The sequence below is a fragment of the Ceratotherium simum genome, chromosome X (assembly GCF_057802395.1).
Source record: "Ceratotherium simum simum isolate JZ-2026a chromosome X, ASM5780239v1, whole genome shotgun sequence".
In the NCBI taxonomy this organism is placed as follows: Eukaryota; Metazoa; Chordata; class Mammalia; order Perissodactyla; family Rhinocerotidae; genus Ceratotherium; species Ceratotherium simum.
In genome coordinates, this window is record NC_141940.1 from 117,356,916 (window position 1) to 117,380,862 (window position 23,947).

A 23,947-nucleotide genomic window follows, 5' to 3' on the forward strand; every position below is an offset into this window, starting at 1 on the left:
CCTCTGAGATAATACATTCTTGTGTCTCTGGATGCTCCTTGCTGCTTCAGTTTCCTTTCTCAAGTAGGTACCTTTTCCTCTACAAGCTCCCTAAATGCTTAGGTTCCCTAGATCTCAGGCCTGAGTCCTCTCTCTCATTGAATATCATCTCCCTAGGTAGCCTTATCCATCCCATGGATTTAGATGCCATTTGTTGTCTTACAACTCCCACATTTATCTTCACAGCACAAACCTCACCTCTGAGCTCTGTGTCCTCACGTATTCAGCTACCTACTTGACTTCTCCATTTGCATGTTCCCAGGCATGTCAAATTTAAAATAGCAAAAGTTGAAATCTTATTCCCCCTGCCCCCACCTGTCTGGACAACAAACAAATGAAAACTCATTTCCCTTCCCGTCTTTTCCATCTTCATGAATGAATGGTACTATCACTCACTGCTCACAGTAGAAACATGGTGGTCATCCTTCTTCCTTCTCCTCCCCTACCCACATCCAGTCCATTAGCAAAACCTTTCTATTTCCAAAGTATATTTTAAATCTATCTACATCTCTCCCATCCCCTGCCCAGCCCTGGCCAGGCCCACCACAGCAGCCTCTTCAGGGGTGCTCCTCTCTCTTGTTCTTATTCTCTTCCAGTTCTCCACATAGTAGCTCAAGATTTTTATCTTTAAGGTGAAAATTGGATCAATGTGTTCCCATTGTACTTTTAAAGAAATGCTAAAAACTTTACTATGGACTACACCTGACTGGATCTTTTCTAACTCCCTAAACTCCTCTCATGCCATTTCCTCCAGCTGCCTCTTTGTGTCTGCATATTGCTATCCTCTCAGTTTCTCAATCCTCCAAGCTCTGTCCTGCCTCAAGGCCTTTGCACGTGCTGTGCTCCTTTCTCTGCCCAGAAACCTCTTACCCCCAACTTTTTTCATTCAAGGCCTTCCATTACTCCCCCATTTTATTTTCTCTCTATATACCCTATTTATTTCTTTTACAGCATGTGTAATTTTATGTTTAATTTGTTAAATTATCTTCCTCACTAGAAAGTAAGCTCCACAAAGGCTGAGCAGATCTGTTATTCACCAATATGCATATCCAATGACTAGCACACTATAGGCTCTCCATCAGTATTTCTTGAATGAGGGAGCTAATTAATGAAAGAATGAAAACTTAAATAGGTTAATGAGCAGATATTTTATAAAAAGGGAAATACAAGTGGCCTAATGAATACACATGAAGCACCTAGAATAGTAGTGCCTGGTACATACTAAGCCCTTAATGTAGTTAGCTACTGTTATTCTTATATTAATAATATTTAATAGTATTTGTTAAATTAAAAATAATAATATCACCCAAACTAATAGTCAAATTAAAAGAGTAAGGAGATATCAATTTCTGCTTCTTAACTTAGCTAAGATTTAAAAAAATGAGACGGTTAACATTTTGATGAGATGGGCACTTTTTTAGGTAGTTACCAAGTGATTTGACAAAAATAATTTGGATGAAAGCAATTCAGTTAGTATAACAATTGATCAAAATGATTTTTTGTTCAAAAACAAATGCTGCTAGACACTGGTCATTCAAATATTGGTACTTGTACTATGGAAGTGATGCCTTTAAAATTTTTTTTAGGTTAAGCTTTTTTCCTTATTTTTTCTTTTTGTCCAGTTTTTCAAAGATTTTCAGGTGTTTTTCCTTTTCCTTTTCTTTTTTTTTTCCAGCAATTAATCCTTCCCTTCTCTGTTTGTGACTGATATATTGCGAAAAAAATCTAAATGTGCAACAATAGGAGATTTGTTGGAATGAGTTAACATTCTAACAGTAGGGGATTAGATGGGGAAAAAAACAATAGTTAGAGCACATAATGAGTTGAAAAACTGACTTGTGGTGTAGCAAAATTACCAAGACTAGAAAAACCAATGACTAACAGTAGACGTGTTCAGCAAATTGTTGTTTAATCACATGATCATGTTGACCAGTTTGCTTTTGGCCACATTGCATTTAGCCATAAACCTACAGATGTATCAAGAGCCTTTAAAATGTCTAGACTTTTAGACCCAAAATTTCACTGTGAAGGAAACAAAATAGAATGTGGTCAAAGATTTATATGCAAATATATTCATCAAAAGTTAACAGTGATGCAAAAAAAAATCCCATAAAACATAATGTCTGACGTTAGAGGGATGATCCAACATGAGGGTGAGGGTCCAGGAATAGGTAGGTAGAAACACTATTTCTTTCTCATTTAGGATATTGAGGATTTGCACTTGTTAGTAGAGTTACTTAATTTGCTTAAACAACATATAGTAAGATTGAGAAGTTGAGTAAATTTCCTGAAAAATCACTAAACCATAATAAAGGGTCTTTGAAATAGTTCCCAAAAAGAAATGTGAAAGTGTTTATTACAGTTCTGATATGTGACAAATTGCTGCCACTTGCTTTTAGGGAGGGCTAGCACAGTGGCAAAATTAGCAGCATTCAGGGATAAATGGGTGGGAGTTTTCTGTGAAAGGAGCAGTGGCAAAATGAAAGATATTTCCTTTGCCATGCTCATACATGGCAACCAACATAGCATGCTCTTTTCTTTTTCTTGGGAAGACATTTTAAAGCCACATGGCTTCCATGTGGAAGTGATTTCATCTCCTAATTAAGATCACATTTATGAATGAAAGCAGAGGAAGGAAGCCAGCTTGACAAAGGTATCATACCCTTACGAGGGTAAGCGGGAAGTCTTTGAAGGCTACAAGATGAAGGGAGTTGGGGTTTCGGAAGGAAGTGGTTTTGTAGACCTTGTTTTGTCTTGGTTGTTTTGCAGTCATTATTGGAGTGCTGTCTTAGGCTCATTAAGGGTTTAATTCTGACATATTTATAGAGAAAGAGAGACGAGGCTTGTCTGGATTTGGTAACACCCCTGTTGTTACAGGTTAGCCAAAATTTACCCTTAACCTCTTATGAAGAGTTACGTTACTTACCTTCTAGAAGCTTTGCCTACATGATATTTGAACTGTAAGATTTTAAGCCACTAGGCTTTTCAAATACAGACTAAAACATTTAAAGATAACTTTTATAAATACTTTTAATAGAGAATTATAAAATGAGAAGAAAGACAAAAGAGAAATAGCTTTGGATTTTAGTACCTGTGCAGGTACTGTTAATCAGGACCAAACAGAGAAAAGGAAAAAGAAAACAATTTTACTGATGGAATTTAAGTGCATTAGTTCTGTTCATGCTGAAACAGATTTGTAGAGGAACGTTTTATTTTAGGTTGTCATGAACCAATTTATTTTAATCCTGTGGAAATAGATACATTGATAGCTAAGTTTAAACCAAAAAGAGAATGATTTGTTTAATTAAATTCTCATTCTATTTTGAGGGTCTATTAATAGTTTAATACTATACATAAAAATAAGCAAAACAGAACACAGGAAAGAATGTGCCTAATGGTGATATTTCTTTATGGCTGCAAATCAGCAGTGTGTGTAATAGAAAAATTAAATCCAGGTTTGCTCAAAGTTCATTCGAGGCTGGTGTTATCATCTTTGAGTTAAATAAACATAATTTATATTTGCTATTTCAACAGAGTTACCATGGAAGATCAAAAATAAAGAAGCAAAACCTACCTGCTTTTCAAAAACTGTGTGTGTGTGTACGTTTGTGTGTATATATATATATATATGGGAACAGCTTCCAAATTGAGTTTTATTCCGTTATGGATTAACTGAAATAGAATAATATACATTTAGGTTTTGGGTAGTTGGTTATTTAAGACATGTGTTATGTTGAAACCTTCAAGGATCCGTTTTTCAGTACAAAACGGATATTAGAATCGGAATTCTGTTCTAGGCAATAGATGTAAAAAACACCTTCAAAATGAATTAAAAATTTCCCTTTATCCCTTTTCACACTGTCAGACAACAGGATATATTTGTGACTTTATAATGTCTCTCCTTGGTTTCAGTTTAAAATTTTGTAAATAAATACATAAGAGTTCCATGTGCGTTAGTGTGTGTGCCCACATGTGTCTGTGTAGTTGCAGTCATAGAGAGAGAGATTACGATTTTTTGGACAATACGGATTAGGTTGAGAAGCTGGAGGCAGGAAGAAAAGAGGAAGAGCTAGCCAGGAGGGCAGGATTGATGGCTGAGGTTGAGGGCAAAACAGAGCGAGTTAACTAGCTGCTCCCTGCTTACTCCCCGCAGCCCTAGTTGCTCTCCCTTGCCCCAGCCACATTCTTACTTCTCTACAGCTCTAGTCTGAGAAATCAGAAGGGAATTTAAAAAATTAAAACATAGAGGAAAATATTAATTTTCTGACTCAGAATTTCAGAACCAGAAATAGACTTAAATATCAGTGAGTCCCAACACGAGATTTTCAGATGAGTGAACTAAGCCCAGAAGAAGATAAGTGCTTCGTTAGTCAGCAGGAAAAGCAATGCTAGCATCAAAGACTCCTGGTTTCCAGTTCAAGATTATTTTTATGACTACATTCTGGGAGAATTCTAGTAAAAATTAAACCAAGAGCCTTTTGTGATTCATCTCTTTTCAGGCAGGGATACTGCATCTGCCACTGAGGCAGAGGTTAGGAAAGATGCTTCAACCAAACAGGGATTCTTTTTCTGGAAGAGAGCAAAATATTGCCCGAGAAGAGGAGTCATCTGATATTAGGTGAAGCTTACCCTTGATCTTTTTAGAGGTAATTTTAGAAGTCTTCATCAGACAAAACCAGATCCTTTCCAGATGGTGCATTATATACCTAACGATACTAGAGAATCAGACCCTGTGTCCCACGGGTGCTGCCCTTGTTTTATGTATGTTTCAAGCTCTTCAGATTGATTGTGACTCTTTGGCCTCAGGTTGCACTTGATGTCACAGGTCCTTCTGGTTTCATTTATGTATGCCCAGGGGAATTTGCTTTTCCAGTCTTTGAAGCTGTATTGATGCAGCTTGACCTTTTAAGCTGTGTAAAACCACCTACCAGACCATTTAAAGCCCAAAGCTTCAATACATGAGACATTCATAGGAAAGGGAACAGTCTTCTGATAGCATTATTTACAATCCTCTATTCCAGAATTTAATGTGCAAACTCACACTTTGACCATACCAGATCATTTTGCTGTCCTGAAGAGAGGCATTTTGCTACATGTAGGTAAAGATATTGATGAATACCCTATGTATATTGTAAATAAATTTATTGTTATACATGGGATTTTCTATTATGAAACATTATTCAGTAAATATTTATTGAACGCCTACTATGTGACAGGCACTGTGGGTTGGCCCTAGGTGAAAAAGGCAGAAATATCCATTCTTCTTAGAGTTTACATAATTATTCTCTGCAAAATGATGCCTTTATCAAAGATAGTAAATAATTATGGGCTCTGGATTCTCTCTTTTGGTCTATTTACACATGCATGTTTTTAACAAATGTAAGCTTTTTATTAGGATACAACATATATACAGAAAAGTATACAAATCAAGTGTACAGCTCAGAGAATTTTCACCAGGTGAATACACCCATGAAACTGGAAGCCAGTTCAGGGAGCAGAATATTGCCAGGCCCCAAAAGCCCCCTTTTTAACCCCTTCCAGTTATTAACCTTCCCAAGATAACCACTTTTCTGACTTCTGACACCCTAGATTAGTTTTGCCTTGTTTTGAACTTTATAGAAATGGAATCATGTGGTATGTGATCTTCTGTGTCTGCCTTCATTTGCTCAATATTGTGCTTGTGAGATTCATCTGAGTTGTTGCACATAGTTGGGTTCATTCATTCTCCTTGCTGTATAGTATTCCATTGTATAAGTGTATTGCAATTCACTTATCCATTCTATCATTAAAGACATTTGGAATATTTCTAGTTTTTGGCTATTACTGACAGTGTCACTATCAAGATTTGTGTACATATCTTTAGGCGAACATTTCTGTTAGGGATACACCTTTGAGTTGGAATGGTGGGTCATAGATTATGCATGTTAACATCTGTACTACATACTACCGAGCAGTTTTCTAAAGTGTTTGTGCCATGTTATAGTCCCACTAGTAGTGTATGAAAGTTCCAGTTACTCTACATCCTTCCCAAATTTGATATTATGTGCTTTTTCATTTTTGTGTGTATTTTAATTTTTTTTTTTTAAAAAGTAGAACAGAACCACTTGGGCTTTTTGATAAACAATGAGACATCATAAGGTTTATAGCAACAGTGATAATCCCTTGGATTTTAGTCTATGCCAATGATTCAGAATGGTGTCATATTGAATTACAAACTCTGCTTAACTGTTGATGGAATCAAAGCCACTGTTCACAATAGAAAATCCTACAAAAGTTTGCCTTTCTTATATTTGGAGTTGTGGCTTTTTCAAGCCAGGAGTGGTGGACCACCTTTTTTTTTTTGCAAGAGGGCCAAGTTAGAACAAATAAAAATATTGACAGACCACTTTTTTTGAATGTCAAAATGGACATGGCTTTATTGAGACCTGGAGAAAAAAAACATACATTTGGATATGAGGTAACCTACTGTATCAAGTGGAAGACTGGAAGTGAGAAAGTTGGAGCAACTATTTGGCCAATGAACTATTAACATCAGACCATATTTGAGAAATGGCTGTAGGGAGACAGCTGTCATCCTGAAATTAGCTTGTCAACCAAATTGTAAAGCTAGGAGGGCTAACTTTTAGACCAAGACCCTTAAGAAGGGGCTGTATTGGCAGCCCCTCTCCCCACTTTAACAGCACTTCCCAAGGAGGAATTGTAAATATAATGGATCCAGGCCCCAGGCCCATCACAGAAGGGCCCCGCTGAAGTAAAGAACCTTATTCTTGGAAAGATGCTGATGGTTTCCTTTTCTTTTCAGTCCAAGATTTACACTCGCACACCCACCTTATATTTGGACTTCAAATTGGACCAAGGAGCAAAGCATTCCCAGCCTATTCCTAAAGGTATGATGGGTTCTGGGGTTTAGTGATAATTTCAGGGGAAAAAAAGGGGGCCACTTGCTCTGGAATGTGCTTGTTTCTGAACCTCAGTACAAAGTTCTATGAACTTTATGTTTAATTATGTTTAAAATTAGCAAATGCTGCTGAGGCCTTTCAAGTTAAGAAAATCAGGAAGAATTCATGAACTATTAGGGCTGGACTGTCCAGGCCCCTCCCTCATTTTACAAATGTGAACTCGAAGGTCCAACAGATTAGTTACTTGTTCAAGGCCACATAAAGAGTTGCCGGACAAGGCAGGACTTTTACCCATGTCCCCTGACTTCTGGGCCACTATTGACTCGCAATGTTCCTGGAGGAAATTCCAACCTTGTTACTTACGAACAAGTGCATCCTTGACTGAGATAGAGGTATCTCCAGATAAAGGTATTGTTATGGAGGACTTACCTTTAAGTTGACATTTAGATCTAAATAATAATTAGAAAACTTCCAAGTATTTAAGACCAATTTCATTTTAAAAAATGGTCGCACCTGAGGTCATTAGACATCAACCTCCCACCCATTATTTTCCTCTTTGGTTTTTTCATTCTGGCTATTTTCAAGTACATGAAAAAATTTTAGATTAATTCACTTTAACATATGCCTACGCTTTTACATAATTTTATAACAATAAGTGTGAAAACATCTATGCTTGAACTTCTAGTGCAGTGCTTTGTTTTACTTTTGAGTTTGCTTCCCTCCAATCCCTTATCTACCTATAGCAGCGCCCTCTCTATATATCCCAAATCTAGGATAAATCCCAGATATATCCTTGAATTAGATCTTGCTGTATTTTTCTCCGTACTCACGTTTCTACGCTGACATATATGTGCGTGTAAGTATACACATATACAGGGTTATTTTGTCATTGTTTTACTAGAATGGAATCATATTGGAAATACATTTTTGCATCTTGCTTTTTTGACTGAACAATACCTCATGGAAATCCCTTCCAATCTACTCGTATGGTTCTCTTTAATGGCGGCATTCTATGCCTTGGGTTGTCTACAATGCATTTAGCCCTTTCCCGTCAACAGGCACTGCCTTTGTTCCTGGTGCTTGCCTACTGCACACTTGTCAGCAATGCACATCCTTGTACACATGTCGTTCCATATGGGGACTTATTTTGATGTGACAGGTTTCTAGGATGGTCACAAGGTATATGCAGGTTTAATTTTAAAAGACATCGTCAGATTACAATCCAAAAAGGCAATCACACTTTCCATCAGGAGTGTGTGAGAGTACCGGTTTCTCCATGCCCCCACCAGTGCTGTGTATGGTTCATGTTACTTTTTGCTCTATACTTAGCCACGACCCTTTATTGCCTCATGAGAGAATGTGTATCTGCCAATTTACAAAGCTGTACTTTTATATTATTTTGTCATTACGAATTTTAAACCTGAGGTTAGTTTTCAAAAACATTTTTTGGAGAGGTACAAAAGCAGGTAGCTTAGAAATGCACATTTATCATTGAGTCACTGTAAACCCACTTGAAACAAGTGTTATAAACCCAGCTATGAAGCAGAAGAACCTGTCTTTTCCAGTACATGACTTCCAGTTTTAGTGTGTTCTCTCTCTCTCTCTCCTTCTCTTACACACACACACACATACACATGCTCACTCACTCATCCGTGCTTGCATTGCATTAGGTGGCAAATCCCAAGTTTTAGGCTTCCCTGTCCAGTGCCAGACAAACAATTCAGATATTATATAGCACTTATTATTTACAGATTTGATAGTTCTGGCTGCCTGTCATCAGTCATATTGGCTGGTAAAATTATGCTGTATAAATTTTATCATCAAGCCATTCAAGTCAAGGTCACTCTTTGTCTATTTTTTTTAAACTACCTTTCCAGGTCAAATTCCATTATAAAATCCAAGAACTGTCTAAATTCATTTTATCTGAGTGCTTTGCTGCATCAAATATTCCTTGAAATGTGTGGGTTATTGGCTGGGTCCTGGGCATGTTTTGTTTATAACATTTTGATTGTTTTGTTACTCATGGTAAAGGGATTTGACATGGATGTCTGGGTTATGTTTGGCTTTTGGCATAAGCTTTGCAATCTAACTAAATGACTGTTGACTTCATTGTATCACCACCAAAGTAATGGGATAGAAATAGAGGCAGACACTGCTACCATCCCATCCCGGATACCAGGAAATGCATCTTTCCCAAAGGGACATCTAGTTAAGGGAGACTGGAAACATGGCTTGTGAACCAGACTAGGCTTTATCTGAATTCCTTCCCATAAATAGTATTGGAATCGATTTTTACCATCTCTCTGTTTCCTTCGGGCAAGGCACGTTTCTGTGGAGTTGTACTAACCTTGCAGAAAACAGATGGTTCATGCAGTGATTACTTGGGAGGCACTTGATATCAGGAATTGAGCTGAACAGTGCATCACTTATAAAGAATCCGATTTGTCGAGTCTCTGACAGTACCAGATTCCTTTCACATCGGCCACACGTTTTTCATGTTAGCTCTTGGCTGAAATAAGAATAAGTAGTTTTTGTTTTGCAGTGACTTTTGCCATCTCTTACAAAGCAACCTGATTTTCCTTGCTGTAAACTGATATACAGATAACACTGTTTGTTATCATTCATTGAGAACAACATAAATCTGTATTTCTAGGAAAATATCAATCTTTTCCAAGAAACTTGTGCCTTCTGGTCGTCACGTCCCCTTTGTACTTCTGACTGACTGCATTCCAATTTGGTCTTCAACAGCCACTCTGTTTATTTTCCCATCTTCCTTCACAGCATCTCTGCTACTAGGTGTTTAAAAGCATGATCTGGAATGTTAAAAATGAAGGATTGTTATGGTATGGAAAAATTTAATTTTGTTAAGCTTTTTTTGCTTCCCTCAACTTTTAACTTTTCTTTACAGTGTATGTATGTCAATCAACAAAATTTCTTTGGGGAACATATAGCTTACTCTTCTCTGGCTAGCAGAATAATGGCCTTGCAAAGATGTCCATGCCCTAATCCCGAGAACCTGTGAATATGTGACCTTACATGGTAAAGGGGAGGTTGCAAATGTGATGAAATTAAGGATCTTGAGATGGAGAGAGTACCCTGAATAATCCAGGTGGGCCCAAAATAATCATAAGGAGCTGTATAAATGAAAGAGGGAGAGAGGAGGCAGAGTAAGAGAAAGAGATGTGACAATAGAAGCAGAGGTCAGAGTGATGTAATTGCTGGTTTGAGAATGCAAGATGACCACAAGCCAAGAAATAGGGGCAGCCTCTAGAAGCTGGAAAATTCAAGGAAACTAATTCTCCCCTAGAGCCCCCAGAAGGAACCCTACCCTGCCGATATCTTGATTTTAGACCCTTGAGACTCATTTTTGGACTTCTACCCTCCAGAACTGTAAGATAGTAAATTTTTGTGTTTTAAGCCACCAAGTTTCTGGTAATTTGTTACAGCAGCAATAGGATACTAATACACCCTCTTAAATATTGCCAATATAGTTTTGCCTCTGTATTTATGTTCCAGGGGAAAAAAAAGGAAAGGAGCCACATCAATTATATCTCAATAAAGCTGGATAAAAAAAGAAATAAATGGTTTATAGCACTTCTTTAAAAAGTAGATTTTAATCCCATGCATACAGTAGCTACTCAGTAAATCACATTAGGATGTGTTTAAATAAATCTTATTGTATTAGTTATTTATATTGCTGCATAACCAATCACCCCAAAACTTAGTGGCTTTAAACAGCATTTTTTATCTTACAGTGTCTCCCAGTTTATCTGTGTCCTCTGGCTCAGGAACTCTTGCAAGGCTGCAATTGAGGTGTCAGCCGGGGCTGCAGTCATCCCTGGGCTCCCCTGGGAAGGATGCATTTCCAAGCTCACACCCATGTGGTCATTGGCAGCATTCAGTTTCTCAAGGGTTGTTGCCTGGGTCCACTGTCAGTTCATTGCCACATGGGCCTTTCCATAGGGCAGCTCACAACATGGCCGCTGGCTTCTTCAGAGCTGGCAAGTGAGTGAGCAAAAGAGGATGAGCAAGATGGAAGCCAGAGTCTCTGTGTAACCTAATCTGAAAAGTGACAGCCCATCACTTTTGCCTTATTCTACTGGTTAGAACCAAGTCACTAGGTGCATCCCACACTCAGAGAAGAAGGGATACACAGGGCATGAATACCAGAAGTCAGAGGGAGTCTTAGAGTCAACTTGCCAAGCTTATGATCTTGGTTCAGAGTACCACACATTTTTCCACATGATCAGTGACTCAAAAATGAAGTAGTGGTTTTTTTCTCCTGCTTGTGATTTTTTCTTTGTTTGAGTGAGCCTGGAGAAATACGTGGTGAGTTCTCCTTGGAGTTCCTGCCTAAATGTCTTTTCATAGTCATTATCTACTTTTTAAAGGAGAATGCCACAAACTTGAATGATTCATATGGAATTTTAGATTTTCAGGTGTTTTCATAGAGAGAGCAAAAGCTGGTTCTGTTCACTACACAGAATATATGATTTAATTCGTGGGTAGTTTTTGCAAAGCTTTCTGCTTACCAGTAGTATATTAGAATATTCAATCACAGTTCCCCTCATATTTAGAATATACTCCTAACAGTTATGGACATTAATCAGTAAGTCTTCAGAGCAGTGATGAACATGAACCAGAGCTTGAAATATAAAATTATCTAGTGAGAAGCTTCATGTCATTTTCCTTTGGGTGGGTTGTCTTTCTTTTTCATATTGCTTTGTAGGAGCTCTTTACGTATTCTCTGTACTAGTCATTGTCAGTTATTTGTGTTGCAAATATATTCTCCCTTTTTCCTTGTTTTTCATTCTGCTATACTATTATATTTTCCTACATTTTAGTAAATAAAAACTCCTTAAATGTATCAATCTGTTCCTTAATGGTTAGTGCTCTCTGTAGCTTCTTTAATAATCTTTCCCTAACCCAAGATCATGAGAATGTTCTATTATAGATGCTTTGTTGTTTTGCCTTTCATACTGATTTATGTACACCTGGAATTGATTTTCATGTGTGGTGAGGTACAATTGCATTTCTTTAAATGTGGTTTTGAAAAAGAGAAAAAAATTGGTAAAAATCCATGATGGAGAATATCATGTACATTTTTGGGAGCTCACACTTCATTGAATCATCCTATAGTGATAGTAATAGTCATAGCTAACATTTATTAAGTGCCTACTGTTTGCCAGGAACGGCTCTAAGAAATTCCCCTGTATTAACACCTGTGATCCTTGTAAGTCCATGAGGTAAGGAGTGTGATTATCCCGTTTTTCAGATGAGGAAACTGAGATACAAGGAGGTTAAGTAACTTACTCAAGGTCAACCAGCTAGTGAGTATTGGGGCTGAGATTCTAACCCACGCAGTCTGATTTTCACCATGACTCTTAACCACTAAGTTCCAGACAAAACAATGGACCTTTAGTGACTAATACACTGCTGGTAGTGCCTTGGGCATATTGGAAAAGAAGCCCAAGATTTTGCAGATAGGTTAAAAAAATGACTATTTTTGAAAATTTTTAAATGAATAATCTCACCAGTTTGAAAATTGTATTGTGTTTTTCTAATATGTCATCTTTAAGAGAGAACAGATTAAAGTGATGGTCAATGTAAAGTAAGAAACTATTCTGAGAATTTAAACACATCTTAATTTTGACAAGGATGTATTTTTTTCCATCTTTTCCAGGTACTACTTAAAAATCTTTTTCTCTTAAAAAGAGCCAGGTGTCTAAATATGCCCAACAATAATCTTAGGGGTATTTATGACACTCTCTACTTATTTCAAGTTTCTATTGTTTTCTGAACCTTTATTTAATCCTTAAAGTTCTATATATTTTAGTTCTTAATTATCTATAAACTTGGCTTCAATCTAAGTTCAAATGCCTAAAATATAGTCGTGTACCACATAACGACATTTTGGTCAATGATGGACCACATATATGACAGTGCTCTTATAAGATTAGTACCATACAGCCTAGGTGTGTAGTAGGCCATACCATCTAGGTTTGTGTAAGTACACTCTGTGATGTTTGCACAATGATGAAATCGTCTAACGACACAGTTCTCAGAACGTGTCCCTGTCTTTAAGCAATGCATGACTATAGTTTCTATTTTACAACCCTAAATATAGTTTTATGATTATAACTACATATTTGAATTATTTCCTGAATTTTTCTGAGCAATTAAAAACCAATTGTAAATACTGTATATTTGAAGAGGAGAAAAGGTCTCAAATAAAAGGTGGTTCAAATAAAACCAAGAGATAATGGTAGAATGTATTATTTTAGTTAAAATGATCACATTAAATGTCTTGTAGATGGGAAAACTTCAGTATAGACTTAGTCTCTAAGGAGCAAGATAAGCTTCCAGGAGATTCTAATACATTTTTTCTTGCTATTTTATTAGCAAGAAAATAATCAGCAGAGTTTGTCCTCCAGAGGGCTAGGCTCCATTCTTGGCACACAGAAGGCTGCCTTCTGAGAGCTTACATTCCAAAGAGCTTACATTGCTAATACAATTCTCATCCAAAATGTTAAATTTCATTTATTTCTTAGTTTTCTGTTAGCCTCTGATGCAATGAATATTCAGTATTATCAATGTTGACCAAACCATTGGGGAAGGTCTTCTTGTAGGTTGCAATTGTTCTTGTTTAAAATATAGGATCTTTAGAGATGGCTGTTAATGTTATATGCCCGTGGCTTATAAACACAGACCATAGTATGATCATTCTGGAATGTCTGAAACACATTCTGAGTATATTTTACTCTGGAAAGCCAGTTGTCTCAAGTGTCTTTATGTGTATATCATTCTATGCAATGTTGTTGGGCATTTTATTATTGATGTCACTCACCAAATTTGGTAAAATGGGCATTCTCTTGTTTTCTTTTGATGAAATTCCCATAAGGTCATATAATAAACTATCTCTTTTTGAGATTGCAGTGCTACGAAGTTGACACTTCTCTCTTGCTGTTTATGTTTGGTTATAAAATGGGGGCTAAATGCCTGTTCTTGGCAAGCTTAGAGCTCTTACGGTGAGCTGTTAGTAGCTGTACCATCAGAAAGCCCACTTATGTCACCAATTCTATGCTGCAATGTTTGCTGGGACACAGACAGCATCTTAAGTGCCACAAGGTTCTTGACAAGGACAGCAAGGATCCGTTCTCTACATTTTGGGAAACAGACCCTGCCGAGCTTTGCTCAGTACATAGTGCAGTCCATGAGGAGACCAGTTGGCTTAGAGTTGAGCGGGGTGCACTGGGGCACATGGGGCCATCTCTGTGGTGATGACCCTTCTCTGGCCTGGATCACAGCTCATCAGAAGCGTAGAGAGCAGCCACTGCAACCCTGACCTGCATAAAGTTGGAGGAGAGTAGAAAGAGAAGGAAGGGGCAGGAAAGGGAACTGATATTTGTTAAATGCCTACTAAGTACCAGACATTGTGTAGATAATGTTAAAAACTTAACACACACTTATGTCCGTGTACATATATATGTATGTACAGATATACAGTGCCACTTGATCCTCACAACAGTTGTGTGTTGTACATATTATTTCCTTATTTTACAAACCAGGAAACAGGCTCAAAGAGGTTAGGAGTCTAGTCCTAGATCTCCCTAGGGGTCATTTGCTGATTGTTAAACCTGTACTTTTTGCCTGTAATTGTCTGTGTTCGTTTTATTGCTGTTTTATTGTTACTTAGTTGGTTTGTTTTCCACGGCACCAGAGGTCCCTGTAAGGTTTGCTGTTGCCTTCTCCTTTCTCCTTTCCCCAGAGGGGTTGCTGGGTTAGAATTCACTATGGAGGTGGGACAGGCAGAGAAGGGATGATGCTGGGGAAAAAGTGTAGGACCAGACTGAGAAGAGTCTGTCTGCTAGGGTCAAGGGTGTAGGCTTGTCCTGGGAGACCAGGGAGCCATTGAAGGGTTTTAAGTGAGGCTTCTAGAAAGGTCACATGCACTGTGTGTAGAAAATGGTTTGGAGGCAACCAGTTAGGGAACATTTCTCTCACCAATATGATTTCATCTGTAAAAGAAAAGAGAGATATGAAATAAATATGGCAACATATATGTTATTTCATCCTTTGTGCTGTTATGAATTTAAAAAATTAAAGTATTGAAAATAAGTATAGTCTCTTCTCTAAAGTTGAGAGGGAAAGGGATTAACCAACAATTTGCTCTAATGATGAGGAGACATCGGACAAACCCAAACTGAGGGGCATTCTGTAAAATAATTGGTCTGTACTTTTAATGAAAGAAAAAGACTGAGAAATTGCCTCAGATGAAAGGAGGTTAGACATGACAAATGAATGCAGCATGTGAACCCAGATTAGATCCTGGCCTGGAAATTTTTTCTTTTTGCCATAAAGGGCATTACTGGGACAACTGGCACAATTTGAATATATGTACATAAATAATAGTATTGTATTAATGGTCATAATTTTTTCATTGATATTCTATCAATTTCATAATATTTATAATATACTATGGTTATATAGGAAAATATCCTTGTGTTTAGGAAATATATACTGAAAATTATTTCAAGGTAAAGGGGTATCATGTCTACAAGTTTACTCTCAAATATTTCAGAAAAAAAAGAATGGTATATATTTCTAGGGAGAAGAATGATAAAGCATATGTGACAACATGTTAGCTTTTGGAGAATCTGGGTGAATGGTGTATGGCAATTCTCTGTACTATTTTTGTAACTTTTCTGTGTATCTGAAATTATTTCAAAATAAAAATTAAAAAAATAATTTTGTGGAGGGAGGAGGGAGAGGAGAGGACCAGGTGGGTCTGCCTCCTGTCCTGGGAGGCCAGGCATGAGGTCCACGTGAGGGGGCTGCCTGCCCAAGCTGAACGCAGGGACATCTGGGGAAGGCACTTATGAACCAGCACTGCTTTGGGGTCTGGCAACCAGTGTGATGCAGAGTTTGGAGAGAGGTTCATTCTCTCCTTGGCCCCATTCCCCTCTCTCCTTCCTTCCCCAGAGCTGACCTTTGTCAGGGACTTGGTGTGTCACCAAACCATATTTTTTTACTTTCTTTAAACATACATGTGTGAGGAGTAGTTGTAAAGTTCATTGAAATAATGAACTTTAAGACTGAGGCAGGAGAAAAGTGAGCCGGGGTAAGGCAGGAAATGTAGGGCAAAAAAAGCTCTCACTAGGAACATTTGCAAGAATTGGGAACCTCCCTGGAAATGAGAGCAAATGCCACAGAAAATGATTTACATATTTAAAAGACAAGTTTTACATTTTTTGTGTTTGACTAAAGGATGTCTGACTTAAATGTGTTGCTGATTAAACCTTCCTACAGGACCAGAGGCAAAATGTGACCTCCGTCCCGACTCATTTTCTTTGTCATTGCCCCAGGGAAGGGAAGGGCTTCCCAGCTGCAAAGAGCCAGTAGCTTGGAAACCACATTTGTAGAAGAAAGGAAAATATAGGACCTGTGACCTCTGACAGAGCAATAAAAATGCCAGGATGGTATCAGTTCCTGGGGCAGAACATAAGAGTGGGAGGAAAGGTGGAGGAAGCTAGAAAGATGAGAAGCACCTGAAAATCTCACAAGAGAGCTCCTTGCTGATGCACTTCTGCTCTTAGCAGAGAAGGAATTCTACTAAAATGGGATGGTTCTTAAACATATAGTAGGCATTCACACAATTTGGCTCTTGTTTTGCTGTAGCTTTAAGAAACAATGCTTAATGGAAATTAAACAAGGTTTAATAGAAGCAAGTGCAGAGGACAACATGTTAAAAAGAAGAAAAAAGGAAATTGCCCCCTGTTCCTATTCCATTCCCTGTAACACTTTGTGCCTTCCAACAGTGACATGAATTGTGTTATTACTGGTAAAGATGGCGTCCAAATCCTAAGAGAAGACTTTTTCATGGCACAAGAATAGGTGAATGCACTGAGTAAATTGACCTCGCCATTCCTTTAAGCAAATGTTTGATCCTTCTAGATCGTGTAAAAAAGATAAAAAAAAGGAGGCTGGCCCCGTGGCCTAGTGATTAAGTTCCCCGCACTCTGCTTTGGCAGCCCGGATTTGGTTCCTGGGCACGGACCTACACCACTCATTGGCGGCCATGTTGTGTCAGTGATCCACATACAAAATAGAAGAAGAGTGGCACAGATGTTAGCTCAGGGCAAATCTTCCTCAGCAAAAAAACAAAAAAACAGACGTAGGCAATTATGTGTGGACTAGTTTTCTGCTTGGAGGGTGAGTAGGAGTGAGGCAAAGGGGGCGGAAGAGAAATGAGATTAGAACAATCAAAATAATCCCAAATGAAAACCTAATTGAGCAGTTGAGAGCTTTGAGGTTCTGTCAGACTTGGAAACCATTAATTTTTTAATACCTAGCAACCATGAAGACGGGATTGGTGATATAAATTACGACATTCTTACAATGGAATGCTTTGCAGTCTTTCCCAAGGATGAGTTGTTTCTCTGTGTTTTGATATGGAAAGGTGTCCAAAATAGAACATTGAGTTTGTTTTAGTCTTTAAGCAAATACTATATGGCACATAAAAGAAAGAAGAAACGGAAAGCTCAAATACCAAATTGCTAACAATATTTATGTCTGAGTGAGTATGAAGATTGCACAGGGGTTTTCAGTTGAGGTGACATTGCACACTTTCACAGTCTTAAAATATCTTTTAAATGGTCGTATATTACTGTTTTATAATAAGAAAAAACCAGTAAGGACATTTGCACTTTGAAAAAGAAATTTAAACTATTTTCAATGGTGAGATTTTTTTAAAAAGCAGCTTAGAAAGGGGTTTTGTTGCAGAGTTTTATTATAAATCAGGCTAAATAGGACTCAGGAAGCTTCACACCCATTAGAAAGAGAGAAAGAAGTGCTCTAGTAGAGCCAGCCCATCTGGATGGATAAGACATGTGGAATTGGGCTGTGAATTGTTAGCATGTGTTTTGAGTATCTACCACAAACCTCCCTCCCCGAAGTTACACAACTTGAAAACCTGGCTGCGCCTTATTCATCTTCATGTCTCCATCCACAGTGCATGCACGTGAGTGGTAAATGTTCCCTACGTGATGGTAGACTGAGCTTGGAAGACTGAGCGAGTGGCTCAATAAGGGAGAAAAACGTGTGAGTGAGCTATGAGCAAATAGCGTTTCTTCCAGAGGCCTTAAACTTATTCGAGCAAAATTGCAGAGAGGGAAAACTGAAATAGGAGGGTGAAAGAATATCGTCTGGCATCCGCCCAGATGTCTTTGTTTGTTTTGCCTTCCTTTGGATTTTCTTAACCAGGACTCAATTTATGTTAAGTTTTGTCAGTTATACCTTTTCTTTTGTACCTCTCTTGCACATTTCAACCCACCTGCCGTCACATCCACATCTCTAGAGTATATTTTGTCCTCCATGATGCTTCCACGCCTGCCTTTGTTTTGTTTACTCTGTTACCAGGTTGACTGTCACATAGACTCCAGTCTGGGCCCTGCCTTTCCACCTTGAACTCTGCCCTGCATTCCCTTCCCAGATCTTCTCTCTTTTCCACTGAAGGCAGACGGGATGATGTCCTAATTCCGTTTTGAGCTTGTTGTTTCTAGGTTCATGCCTCACAGTGGCACCACAGCATCTCTTCTGGGCCACGGGTGCAACACATAAATAGCCATGAGAATCCAGTGCCGGTGCTGAAAGAGCAAATGGCAGGTGGTCCATGGTTCTGAGCTCTTGGCCCCACGGGTCTCAGTAGGAATCTGGTGTCTGCTATGTACCCTCTTCCCAGAAAAGTGTACACACTTGAAAAATTGCGTGGACAATTCCAGGGAGTGCATAGGCCATCCGAAGCCCATTTATACCCCGAAGATTATGCATCCCTGCATCCCTGAAACGGATGCTGTGTTTTAGGATAGATAAAAAGGAGTGAGTTCACTGGATAAAATGCAACTAAGTAAAGAAAAGCATCTTTCTAGCATTCTCTTCACACTTAAAAGTACCTGGAGGCACAACGAACTGAAGATAAGCCAGACTGGTGTGTCACAGTTATTAGCATGATGTTGGAATTGGAAGAAACAGTTTGTTAATACAACTGTTGGCATGTAGACATATAGCCAAGTGTATTGTACACTGTCTGCTTGGGTGGCTCTAAAACATTTGGGGGCACGTCATTTAGGTTTAGGGGTATGTGTGTGCATGTGTGCACGTGGGAGTGTGAGTATGTTTTAAACAGCTCACAGAACTTAAATTTTTAAATATATATCTAAAAGAAAATAAAGGATTTCATCTCCAAATTTATCTTTTATATCTGTCATATAAATTTATATATTTTTATTTCATATATAGAGAGATTTGTTAAATATGTTGTTATATCTTTGTTCATTGTGGCATTATGGACACTAACTTTTTAATGTCACTGGTCCCTTTTCAGGGTGGACAAGCTTCATTTATACCATATCTGGAAATGTGTATATTGGTAAGTGATGAGTATATTCTCTGGGGTTCAATTGCAATAAAATTGCAATTCTCCTACTGAAGAGGAGAAAAGGTAAGATGAAACCTTTCATGTAATTGAATACTACGCCTCCTCCTGTCTGACACCAGCTCTCTCTACATCCTAGTATATCCTGGTATGCCCAAGGCAGGGCACCTCTCAGCTTCCCGCATGTTTGCTGAGGGAGGAGAATATGAGCACCAGTCATGACAGCAGCCGTTTTACTGTGGCCTGTGTGCAGATGTAAGATCCAGGCACGATTATGTGGGTGGATACCTTGCTAAAATATTGACAACCTCTGTACTTATCAAGAGATGGAGCTCTAAGGGGCTCTCAGGGGAGCAGGATCTAGCTCCTGGGAGGTGGAAAGAGGTGAATTTTCAGTCCCAGGTGACTCTGAGAAATCTCAAAGTTGGTTTTCTCTTATTCCAAGGGTTGTATATGTGTCACTTGTTGAGTCTAGTCTAGAAGGAATGTTTGAGAGCCAACCAACTCTCTTTTTATACGTGAGGAAAGGAAAGTCTAAAGAAAGTTATTTAACTTGCCAGGATGATGCATCAGTCAATCTGGGACCAGAACCAAGGGCTCCTCAATCCCGCTCCCCATGCCCCACCCCATATTCTCTGTACGATGACAAAGTAGGGACCACACCATCTAGCTTGTCTTTTCTAGTCTAAGCCCTTTAGCCAACCCAGCAGCAGAAGAGCCAGGAGTGGCAAGGGAGTGGAGATTGTAGAGCAGGCTGGCTCCTGCCCACATCTACTCCCACCCTCTTCATCCTCCCAGAAGCAGCCTGGGTGCCAGGAAAAGTCTCTCTGTAGGATTGACAGAAAACCACTGTAGCAGATGCTGTTGGTGCCCTGCCCACACCCCTGAGGCCTTAGCTCCTCAGTGCCCACTGACCAACTTCCAATCGCCAGTGGTGTCTGTGTCTCTTGGCCTGAGGCTGTCTCTGAAACCTGGGAAGGCTGCTCTGCCCCAGTCAGGACAGGAGGAAAGTGCTGGGGAATTAATATTCCCAGAAGCTTCCTCACTCCTCAGGTGGGATAACTCTGAGGCCTGTGTGTGAGGCCTTTTCCTAGAGTTTCCCCATGGGATTGTTCAAGCTGCCCACACTGGGAGTGTACCTTTCATCCTCTGCCTTTCCTTTCCTAACTTTCCGGATTTCTGGACTGTTGTTTCCTGGGATCGCCTCCCAGATAAACTCCTTGCACTCAAATGTGCGTCTCAGGTTGTGCTTCCGGAAAACCTAAAGTAAGTGAACCAGCCTGTCCTCTCTCCTTCCCTGGCCCTCATGGATAGTGATGGGGGCGTGGGGCAGAGCATTTGACTGCTCCAAGGTGCAGGCCAAGAATCACATTCCTCAGACCCTCTGGGGTTGAGTGCTCTCCACCCGCCTCCTGCAGGCTAGCCTCCTCAGCGATGAACTTCCTGGGGCCCTAACATGGCCACCACCTTGGGCAGTACACTCCCAGCCCCAGACAGCTGGCTTACTGATAACATCTGCTCAGAGTTTGAAGGCCACACCCAAAGCTATTTAAACCACTTTTTATATTCTCCAAAAGGGGTGTTCAACTGCCTGAAATTATTCTTCTGGAAAACAATGGTAACACAAACCCATGTGTTTTGATTTTATACAGTAGAAATGGGCTTAGCTCCTCTTTCACTACATAGCATTTCAATTATGGGTCAGAGGCAAAATTCATTTATTTTAGCATTTGAGAAAGTGTGAAAAAAATTAGTAGTATCTCAAGTCCGTGTGCACACACATTAAACTACATTAACCATCTGGAAAAGATGAAGCATCATTTGTTTTTATGATATTTGAAAATCTTAAGTAAAAATGGAGAGTAAGAACCATTTTTATGGAGGTATCATCACTGGCTTATGATTTTAAGAGAAACAAAATAATTTGCACAAATGGAAAGTAATAAAGAAAGCACACGAATTCTAAGGTGGTAAGGAAACCAGAAATGTTTGTGTAGAATGAGGAAAAACAGGGGCAGCAAGCTTTCTGTAAAAGGACAGATAGCAAATATTTTCATCACTGGGGCCATACAGTTTCAGTTGAAATGACTCATTCCTGCCTTTGTAGCACAAAAGCAGCTACAGGTAATACATCAACAATTGGCGTGGCTGTTCCAATACAGCTTTATTTCTGGCCACTGAGATGTGAATTTCATATATTTTTCATATGTCGTGAAATACATACTACTCTTGATTTTTTTCAACCATTTAAAAGTGTAAAAACGTTTCTTAGCTTGTGGGCTCTACAAAAGCTCACATTTGGTTTTGGTTTAAGTGGTGTTGTAGAGAATGCAGAGGAGAAAAATCAACAAATAATCTTAAAAACTGTTTTAATTAGTAGTTACAGCCTTGTTTCCTGACAGACCTTTAGTCCAAGATTTAACAAGTGAAAAGCTCAACAATTTGTGGAGTAAGGATGACTTATATAGCCACTTGTTTTTCTCGAAGTGAGGCAGGATTTTCCTGAGTCATCTCTACTCTCTGGCCTGGTTCCCCCCTCGTGACCATGGGCCACAAGAGCAGAACATCTGGCAGGAAATGGGTCGCAGTCTGTAGCGCTGGAGTGAACTTGCATCTGTCCAGAGTAAACTGGACCATGGAGAGAATCCAGCTCACAAAACTGGCCTCTTGGGACTCTGCTTTAGCCAATGAGTGACTAGCCAGATGACCTTATTTGAATTTTATCTCCTTCCCTTCCTCCTACCCTCCCCCTAATAGAGATGTTAATGAGAAAAACAAAAGGTCAAGAGCAAATCACCAGAGAAAAAGAAATGACAAAGCAGAAATAGCTATTGAATATATACTGACCTATAAAATCTATATAGAGAGTGCTTTCTGCCTTTACTGCCTCAATTTTATCTTGCTTATAAAACCAGGGTGGCACCAGCCAACCACTGATGGCAGGAACTGATAAGCAAGTAATTTCTTTTTCAAAGTGTCAAGCACCTCCGTTCTGTTGAAATAGACGTTATAAATATATATACTTTGTGTATTGGGCTGGAATAAATAGATAGCAGTTTGGGTTGAAAAAGTAATCTGGGGAGATTCCTTAAAATGGAGATTTAGGAGGACTATTAAAAAATATTAATTGATGCAGGAAGTGCTTAAAATATGAACGTTGGTAGATTTAGTTTGAGTATAGACAGGTATAGTTTTGAATGTTAGAAAATGCTGGACATTAACTAGTTGTCTAAGGTAGTCAGACATTTTAAAGTGCAAGGTGAGTACCGTGAAGTCGTGTAATTGCCCTCTAGTGATACCCTGAAGAAGAAGAGTTAACAGAACTAAAATAAGACAAGTGGAGTTAGCACTTTCTTTTTTTAAAAAGTACCTATTTGAGATGTTTTCTGCTTTGCCAGGATTAATTTTTTCATACATTGGTGTTTTTCAAGCCTTCTAAGCTGACTGTTGAATAGTAGCTTTAAAAATTGTGCAGGAGAGAGAGACATCTTGACAGCAATCCTTTACTGAGGCAGCAAGTTCTTTGACCAGCCCTCAGCCGAAATCTGTGCAGTGTATGATAAAAAAATCAAAAGAAAATAAAAACTATGTGGTCAGAAAACCAATAGAGGGGCCAGCCCCGTGGCTTAGCGGTTAAGTGCGCGCACTCCGCTGCTGGCGACCTGGGTTCGGATCCCGGGCGTGCACCAACACACCGCTTCTCTGGCCATGGTGAGGCCATGTCCCACATACAGCAACTAGAAGGATGTGCAGCTATGACATACAACTATCTACTGGGGCTTTGGGGGAAAAATAAATAAATAAAAAAGAAAACCAATAGATCACAAGGATACTAGCACTGAACCCCTTCCCTGCAGCTGAGATGAAAATGACATGACACATTAACACGGAGATCAGAAGGGTAGAAGAGTTTAGATCCTGTATCCTTGAAGCTTGGGACAGTTTATCGGCTTAGATGCTAGTCCCCTTGAAGGACCATTATCAAATATACTTTTGGGGCTTAGAAAATATATTTAGAAATGTAAAAATATTTGTCTGTGGTTATTGAAATGACAGCTAACTGGCTTATACAGGTGGTAAAATGTTTCAAACTTATTTAAATAAGTAATTATTCATGCTTACTTTGTGCTCAACCATTTGCTTCTGGTTCTGGGTAGTATTAAGAAGTTTGACATGGCCCCTGGATCTCAATAAAGTTGAGGAAATACACTAGAAGCCCTCCAAATTGACCTCCACTTACCCAAAATGAGTTGGATAAACCAGTGCTCTTCATTCCATGGTGAATACGTTGAGTGAGGTGCCTGAACACCCAGGATGATCAGCTCCCTGATCTACCTGCCCATTGCTACTCCCTCCAGCTGAGTTGAAGTGGACTTAAAGGCAGTTGTGATTGCTCTCAAATCTGTTTATGCCTCTTGCACCAGTACTTGCAATTATACAATTTAATTAAATAATATGTAAGTTAATGGAATAAGTGTGAAAAGAGAGTTGGTATTTCTAGACTAACTAAGTCAAATGCTTTGTAAAAGTGAATTGCTAAAGAAAAGCCTTGAATTAGTAGGGGAGAAATGAGAGT

At 39.0% G+C, this 23,947-nt stretch overlaps 1 protein-coding gene across 4 annotated transcripts in view; it reads left to right on the forward strand.

The window, feature by feature from the left end:
* The window catches only part of PIR (pirin), a 90,643-nt gene that overhangs the window by 50,162 nt on the left and 16,534 nt on the right, over positions 1–23,947 (forward strand). For 3 of the 4 annotated variants that reach the window (XM_014791120.2, XM_087426388.1, XM_087426391.1), the window contains exons 6-7: positions 6,842–6,926; positions 19,321–19,365. In XM_014791120.2, the coding sequence (XP_014646606.2) occupies positions 6,842–6,926; positions 19,321–19,365 (130 nt within the window). The remainder of the gene's footprint in view (positions 1–6,841; positions 6,927–19,320; positions 19,366–23,947) is intronic. The other variant, XM_087426390.1, reaches the window with a different exon arrangement.